Here is an 8,623-nt window from a genome sequence, read left to right as displayed (position 1 = left end):
ATGTCAAGAATGGACTAGAACAAGGAACAAAAAGTGTCAGAACTGAGGTTTTTCTGCCTTTCTCCCAGCTTTTGCCTGCTTCTCCTTTCGTTTCTCCATCCACATGGAGGTACGTGGCTACCCCACGGCTTCCAAGTATGTGTTTACGGGCTCAGCCCTACTCCAATCCCAAGCTTCTAGAAGAGAGACTATGACCGGCCCGACTTGCATCAGGTGTCTGGCACCTGATCCAGTCAGGCATGGGCATGGCAGGTAGGGGTCACACAGTAAGATTATGGCCACCGTGGGAGGCTGCCTTTAAGGATCTAGACACAACATTGAGAGAAAGAATTGTGACTTGTGAGTTGGGCCAGCAAACCAAAAAGTGTCTTATGAGGAGTATGATCACTGAATAAACCTCCAGGTGCTATAAACAGAGAATGGTGTTTATTTCTAGGAAGGACAGACAGCTATCTCATAATGATATTCTAATGAATGAAGACATTTGTTGTTGTTCAGTTGCTAAGTTGTATCTGACTCATTGTGACCCCATGGACTGCAGCACACAGGCTCTTCTCTCCTCCACTATCTTCCGGAGTTTACTCAAATTCATGTCCATTGAGTCGGTGATGCTATCTAACCATCTCATCCTCTGCCACCCCTTCTCCTTTTGACTTCAGCCTTTCCCAGCCTCAAGGTCTTTTCCAATGAGTCAGCTCTTTGATTCAGATGGCCAAAGTATTGGAGCTTCAGTTTCAGCAACAGTCCTTCCAGTGAATATTCAGGACTGATTTCCTTTAGGATTAACTGGTTTGATCTTCTTGCTGTCCAAGGGATTCTCAAAATTCTGCTCCAGCACCACAATTCAAAAGCATCAATTCTTCAGCATTCAGTCTTCTTTATGGTTCAACTCTCACATCCATACATGACCACTGCGTAAACCATAGCTTTGACTATATGGACCTTTGTTGGCAAAGTGATATCTCTACTTTTTAATATGTTGTCTAGCTTTGTTATAACTTTGCTTCCAAGGAACATGGAAGGAAAATTTAATTTCATGGCAGCAGTCACTGTCCACAGTGATTTTGGAGCCCAAGAAAGTGAAATCTGTCACTGTTTTCACTTTTTCCCATTCTATTTGCCATTAAGTGATGGGGCCAGTTGCCATGATCTTAGTTTTTTGAATGTTGAGTTTTAAGCCAGCTTTTTTACTCTCCTCTTTCACCCTCATCAAGAAGCTCTTTAGTTCCTCTTCACTTTCTGCATAACTGAGGTTGTTGACATTTCTGCTGGCAATCTTGGTTCCAGCTTGTGCTTCATCCAGCCTGGCATTTTGCATGATGTACTCTGCATATAAGTTAAATAGGCAGGGTGACAATATACAGCCTTGATGTACTCCTTTCCCAGTTTTGAACCAGTCTGTTGTTCCATGTCTGGTTCTAACTTGCTTCTTGACCCACTTACTGTTTTCTCAGGAGAGAGATAAGATCGTCTGGTACTCTTATCTCTTTAAGAATTTTCCACAGTTTGTTGTGATCCACACAGTCAAAGGCTTTAGTGCAATCAATGAAGCAGTGCATGGGTGCTCAGTTGATTCAGTTGTGCCTGACTCTTTGCGACCCCACGGACTGTAGCCCACCAGGCTCCCCTGTCCATGGGATTTTCCCAGCAAGAATACTACAGTGGGTTGCCATGTCTTCCTCCAGGGGAACTTCCAGACACAGGGATCGAACCCAAGTCTCCTGTGGCTCCTCCATTATAGGCGGTAGATGGTTTTTCTGGAACTCCCTTGCTTTCTCCACGATCCAATGAATGTTGGCAATTTGATCTCTGGTTCCTCTACCCCTTTGAAACCCAGCTTGTACATCTGGAAGTCCTATGCAAATCTAGAATTTTCTAGTAAGTAAGCAAAACTTTAGTTTATATACTTAAGTTGCCTCATTCTTAAACAATAAGGTTCTACTGTATGCCACAGGGAACTATATTCATTATCCTGTGATGTATTATAATGGAAAAGAAAATGAAAAATGTGTATATGAATAGCTGAGTCATTTTGCTATACAGCAGAAATTAACCACAATATTGTAAATCAGCTATACTTCAATAAAGTTTAAAATTAATAAAATCGTCTCATTCTAAGAGCCTAATTTTTCAGTGAGCTGTGAGAATCAATATTCTCTATATTTTACTTTGGTAAACTCCTCTCCAACTCAATGGACATGAGTTTGGGTAAACTCCAGGAGTTGGTGATGGACAGGAAGGCTGGCGTGCTGCGGTCCATGAGGTCGCAAAGAGTCGGACACGACTGAGTGACTGAACTGAACTGAACTGAACTGAAACTCCTCTCTACCTCCCCAACTCTCACAAAAGCTTCTGAAGGAAACCTTCCTTCCTAAAAGAGACTGACTGGAATAAAATTGAGTGAAAAGTAATTAAGACTCCACTAGTTTAGTCTTAGTGTTTTTGCTATCAATAGATCAAGAATCAGAATGAGATAAAACTTTCCTATCTCTATATCTCTTAATGGCAAAAGAGGCTTCTTTTAAGTAAAATGAAGATTAGGCCTTGGATTAGTCACCTAACATTCTTGAACCTTGGCTTCCTTCTCTGTAAAACAGGAACGCACTTTTCATAGGGCTGTCGGGATAACTAAATGGCGTACAGTTTAGGATACGCTAAGCACTGGTGTCTAGCTGTGAGGTCTATGATGATGAGGCTGAGGTAGCAGCAGCACAGATGATGGTGATATGGGTAGGCAGTGATAATGATGATGTAGCGGTGGTGGTGGTTACATAATAGTGGGGGGAGTGGTAGTGACAGGAGTGGTGACTGGTGGTGATGACTAATTATGATAGAATCAAAAATGTTTGAATTTTGCTCTGCACCTAATAGTCACATGGTCACATAGCAAAGGGATGAAGAGAACAATTTTCAGATTACCCCAAGGATATCAGCCACCATTGCATTTCAATTACAGGTATGACCAACATACATCATGCTTAAATGTCCATTGATGAAGACCCCCTTAAAGACTTTCCAGAGATGTTTAACTAACAATCCGCATGATGTGGAGAGAAGATGAATAGGTAAGAATTTTACTTATTCCACACTTAAAAGGAATATAATTATATTTCTTTTAAATAATTGTGCAGACAATATACATTCTCCCTTGTCTTCCTCCTAATTAGGCTACTACCTGAGGTCACATACCATTCATTCAAATCTCATTTTTGACAGTTCACATTTCTAAATTAGTTTCTATCCAGCTGAGGGATTTGGTCCAACGGCACACCCTTTTAACTTCCAAAGGCATGTATCAACCTCATTTTGCAACTGACATGGACCTACCTAGACTCCAGAGGCACCCTGTCCCCTTCATTTTCAGGATGCACTGGCTACTTCGGTTGCCATACTTTGAAAGCCTTAGTAATCCTAAAGGCTCAGCTCCATAGTCACACTCGGTTAACTCAAGACCAGTTAGTCATGCAACTTCATCTATTTATCTTGAAGACTGCATCCCAAATGACCAATATACTGGGACTTCACTAGTAATTATTTCACAAGAGCTTTTTCATTGCTGCTCATGGGAATGTGTGGAATTCACACTGGGAGGGTGATCTAAGAATGGATTTATTTTTTGAGTGAAAGCTGAACCAGAATGACACTTTTTCTTTACTTTGCCAAACTGCTCCATCTCTGGGAGAAAAGAACTGGTTGTTATCCCTTTAAAAGAGCCCAGTGGCCTGCTATGTTCATAATCCTCAAATCCCATGATTCAGTTTCCATCTCCCAGCCTTACTCCACACAGGCCTGCTAACATTTGGTTTAGATCTGACTTTTCTTTGCTCAAGAACACCACAATTTATTATTAGTCAGTAATAATAGCCAGCAGGCCCCAATATTTTAGGAAGGAAAATAAACAAAGTCTAGTCTGCCAGAGGGAACTATGCTCCGGCTGTCCTGGGTCTGCTGAAAGTGGTCGTCCAGAAAGACACTGCTGCCTGCCTATGTCTCAAAAGTGTCAGCTTGTTTAAATGCTTCTACCTGTTGGATCATGTGATTCCTGAAGTCACCCTATAAAGTGTGTTGGGAGGGAAAAGAACGATAGTATTTTTGCATTTATGTCGTGTTTATTTACTGAGCGCAGCACCAACCCTAGAGACAGCAATTACCAGGCATCGGAACTGAGTTAGTCCTGGGACCCAAGGCAGACATGGTCCTCTCCCTAGATAGCTTAGGGGTTGGTGGATCATAGTTTCCCATCATGAGGCAGGGATCCCAGGGAAGAGTCCTGATGCCTTATTTCAATTACTTCTCATCACTGTGATAACATTCTTATTAACGTCAACGGGATGAGAATTTGTGTTATTTGTGGACAGGATAACCAAAACTCCCAAAGGTTAAGAGACCCGAATAAAGTCACCGCCTGATAAGCGGGAGAGCCGAGGCTCAGACTGGGGTTTCCTCATCCAAGGCTGCTGACTGCATCCTGGATTCTTCCCAAATAGTGTAATCTCACGTCAACCCAGATCAATTCAAGCTCTCTTTGTCACTTTCCCATGTCTCATAGTTTGGCTTAGAAAAGTATCCCCTGCAGTAGACACTGACCACCTAAAAATAGCAATTTTGAGGATTTAAGCTTTACAGAGGCTCAGAGAAGAGCAGGGAAAGTCCTGGTGAGGCCAGTAGTGTGGGCAGAGTAGAGGAGGGGAGTCGGGGGTGGAAAGGGAGTGGGGTTTGCTCTGAGAGGTGTTCCAGGAATTCCCAAGGGGTGGCCCTGACTTAGTAAGTCACCAGGTCAGTTTGAAATGAGTCGTTTGTGGCATGGGGGCAAACAACCTCAGTCCAGCACTGAATTATCGGGAAGCAGGCTGGCAAAAGATCTCCCCTGGGAGAAGAATCCTAATTACGATGCCTGAGAATTTGCATGCCCCTCTACAGTTTGCAAAACAGTTTCGTACCCGTTTTTTCCTTTGCTGATTGTTTACTGCACAAGAGGGGACCAGGGTTCAAGATGACCCAGTCTAGTGGTTTTTAATATTTGCGTGAAGTAAAATTCTTTGTCAAAATGAAATCTCACTCAGCAGTCTAGTGTATAACATTGATGCCAGAGGGAGCTCTGTGGCTGGGATGGGGACTCTAGTTGGGGGAGGCATGCTGCTGCTGCTGCTAAGTCGCTTCAGTCATGTCTGACTCTGTGAGACCCCATAGATGGCAGCCCACCAGGCTCCTCTGTCCCAGGGATTCTCCAGGCAAGAATTCTGGAGTGGGTTGCCATTTCCTTCTCCAAGGCATGCATGCATGCTAAGTTGCTTTAGTCATGTCCAACTCTGCGACCCTATGGACAGCAGCCCACCAGCCTCCTCTGTCCCAGGGATTCTCCAGGCAAGAATACTGGAGTGGGTTGCCATTTCCTTCTCCCGTAGGGGGAGGCATAGCCCACACCTAAGCCTTTGCTTTGATCCCTGTGTTTCTGCGGAGTCTCCAAGGAAATACCTAGTTCCATGGAACAGAAAGACAAACATGTTTCCAGTGTTTCTAGTGACTACAAATACCCAGTCCACTTTTCCCTTCTTCTCCAAAACAAAACAAACAAGGAAAAAAGCTGAAAACCCTGGAGGTGACACAAGACAGCCAAGGTCATTCCTTGTCCAGTGTTCTTTCCATGAAACTCACCAGGGCTGGTGTCTCACGTGATTAGAGCCTGAAGATCTGCCTGGAAGCCAGTTTGCCCCCAGTTGCTGAAGGAAAGTGTCCTCTTGGTCACAGATGGCTCGGTCAAGTCAGCTACTACTGTAGCGTTTATCAGTGTACCTGTTGGTCAAATGGGGCTCTTTGTTTCAGACGGGCCACCCCTTGAGACGTGGAATGTCAGCCACTGAGCAGCTGGGGAACAGTAAGTCCAGCGATCTTTCAGCTCCAAATACTCTCCCTGAAAATGCAAGAACAGCCCCTAGTCAAGCAGGCTCTTCCCAACTCAAAACTCACACTGAACTACATAGCATTTGTTCTAAATGTTTGTCTCCCTGCAAGTTCATATGTTGAAATCTTAACTCCCACTGTGAGACTATTAGGAGGTGGGGCTTTTGAGAGGTAGTTTAGGTCATGTGAGTGGAGCTCCCGTGAATGGGATTAGTGCCTTTATAAGCAGATGCACACAAAAGAGCTTGTCCTCTCTCTCCCCCTCCATCCCCTTCTCTCCCTCTTGTGAGGACAGGACAGGACAGAGAAGATGACTCTCTGCAAACCAGAAGAGTGTTCTCACCAGAACCGGACCGTACTGGCACCCTGATGGTGGACTTCTCAGCCTCCAGAACTGTGAGAAATAAATCGGTCGTTTAAGCCAGCCAGTCCATAGTACTTCATTATGGCAGCCTGAACTAAAGCAGTGGGGATGGCTGCACAATTTCGTGAGTGCATGAAAAGCTACTTAATGGCTAAAATGTTAAATTTTCTATTAGGTGTATTTTAGTACAACAACAGAACAGCAAAGTAAACTTTCATTGACTTCCAGTTTCTTAGGGATCAAGCTCCAAACTTCCTAGTATAATTTACAAACTGGACCCTGCTTACCCCCTAGCCTCATATCTTGCTGTCCTCCTTCAACCTTTTTATCTGATCAAATGTTCCAATTGCTCTCCGAAATAAAAAAGTGATTACTTTGCCTTAAAAATGCTGGCAAGGCTCTTTCAGGGTCTTGTCACAGTTTCGGGTAACCTCTATCATATTCTGTGTGTCTCACCAGGCAAGAATTCCATTCAGATTTACTTTCAGTAGTCCAAGTTAGCAATAAATGCTACATTTGATTTTCAAATATTGCATCACAATGTTACAGATAGATATGGAATTATAATGCAAAGTATGGTTTTTCAAACTCAAAATGAGGAATATGACAATCTCCTCCCTTTTCTGAGATTTGCTGAGTAGAACAGATTAGAATAGAAAGTGGATTAACATTCACATAGATAGGAATATAAATGGGAGCAAGAAAGAAGGGATCGATGTGTGGGTGGGTGAGAGGAGGGGTAAAATGATGAAAGGATATGTAGATGATGGATGGATGGGTAGACAGATGATGTGTGAGTACATGTATGAACAGATATGTGGGTATGGATGGATAGAGGGGAGAATAGTATACAGATGGATGTGAATTTACAAAGAGATGTGAAAAGATTAAGAATAGATGCATGAGAAGTTGTATGGGAGGGTGGCTGGAAAAAAATGTGGTTGATGGATGGGTAGACGAAAGGATATGTAGCTGGATAAACGGCTGGAGGCTGGGTGCATGTGAGTGCATACTGATGGACAGGAGGGTAGACAGATGTGTGAGCCCTGGAGAGACATAAGATAAAATGGGTAGATAGAGGAATCCGTGGGTGTTTGGGAGGATGAGTGAGAGTGTGAGTAAGCCAAGGAGGAATGGATGGATGGAACCAGGTGCCAGCCTGGGACCGGAAGATGATGCACAGGTCAGTAGAGCCAAATACCAGCCCCGTGGCTGGCTAGCTTAGCTTTCCCTAAGCAGTCCTGGTAAGAATCAAAAGTCCACCCGAAGCGTGTTAATGAACTCCCTTCTCTTTCAAGGGAAGGTCGATGAGCTCTTCCTCCCCTGGAAGAATCGCAAGCTCCCGACCATGGGCAGGGAAAAACCACACTTCCACTGTCCCAGCCCCTCTCCCAGAATATCCAGCTGCCTGTGAATCCCACAGAGAAGAGTTCCCCAGCCTGAGTCAAAAGAGAAACTTCGTGGAGGGGAGAGGCCAGAAGCTGAACCCAAGGGGGCGAGGTTTCAGGACTCAGTCATTCCCTCCTGCGTCCAAAGGCTGCGCTCCCAGCCGCCAGGAGAGAAAAGTCGGTGCGTCCTGGGTGCACGGGGACCCCTCGGCCCTCCGGGGTGCGCGCCCGGGCACCCCGCTTTATTATCTCGGGGGAGAACGGGGCGGGGGCGGAGGGGCCAGGGCTAAGGAGAGCTGGTACGTCTTTAAACTTCTGCCGGCTGCTTAGTCCCAGCCCCTTCGCTTGGGTGTGTCCTCCCTCGCTCCCTCCCTCTTAGGTCACTCTCTCAACCCTCGAATAAAAACTGCACCCAACTTCCGAGGCGCCCTTATTGCCAGCCGGACCCCAGCCTCCGACAGGTTCGGGCGCCCTGCTTGCCCCGTGCTCCGCCGGCCCCCGCCCAGCGCCCGGCCCCTCCGGCTCCACTCCGCTCGCTCGGTCGGTCGCTCCGACGCCATGGACACGTTTTGGTGGCGCGCAGCCTGGGGACTCTGCCTCGTGCAGCTGAGCCTGGCGCAGATCGGTGAGTGCCCGCCCGGACGGGAGGGAGTGGCCCGGACCCAGCCGTGCGGGCTCCGTTGGCCCTGGGGGGTCGGGGTCAAATGGGCGGTGAGCGGCTGGGATTTGGCGAAGGAGGACCGGGCGAGGATTTGCGCTAAGCTCTTGGAGAGCCTGTCGGTGGGAAGCACCGTTTTGTGGAACGGCGAAGAGAAAGAGCGCAGAAAAGTTGGCGCTGTTTGGGCAGCAGGCTGTTGGCGCGCGGTTTGGGGTGGGGTGGTTGGAGCCGGTGGAGCACAAGGCAGAAAGGAGCTGTACTCCTGGGTGCGCGCAGCCTGTGTCTGGACTAACAGACTCCTGTGCCCAAGGG

General features: G+C 46.3%; 1 protein-coding gene across 9 annotated transcripts in view; it reads left to right on the top strand.

Annotated features, from left to right (window-relative positions):
• The first annotated feature begins 8,036 nt into the window (after nt 1-8,036).
• The window catches only part of CD44 (CD44 molecule (Indian blood group)), an 87,853-nt gene continuing 87,266 nt past the window's right edge, over nt 8,037-8,623 (top strand). For 3 of the 9 annotated variants that reach the window (XM_027562669.1, XM_027562670.1, XM_027562668.1), the window contains exon 1: nt 8,045-8,278. In XM_027562669.1, the coding sequence (XP_027418470.1) occupies nt 8,212-8,278 (67 nt within the window). In that variant the 5' untranslated portion in view covers nt 8,045-8,211. Of the gene's footprint in view, nt 8,279-8,623 lie in introns of all 9 variants that reach the window. The other 6 variants (XM_027562676.1, XM_027562675.1, XM_027562671.1 and 3 more) reach the window with 6 other exon arrangements.

The sequence above is a fragment of the Bos indicus x Bos taurus genome, chromosome 15 (genome assembly GCF_003369695.1).
Source record: "Bos indicus x Bos taurus breed Angus x Brahman F1 hybrid chromosome 15, Bos_hybrid_MaternalHap_v2.0, whole genome shotgun sequence".
NCBI lineage: Eukaryota > Metazoa > Chordata > Mammalia > Artiodactyla > Bovidae > Bos > Bos indicus x Bos taurus.
Note: the sequence above shows the minus strand (reverse complement) of the source record. Positions and strands in the feature narration are given on the sequence as shown.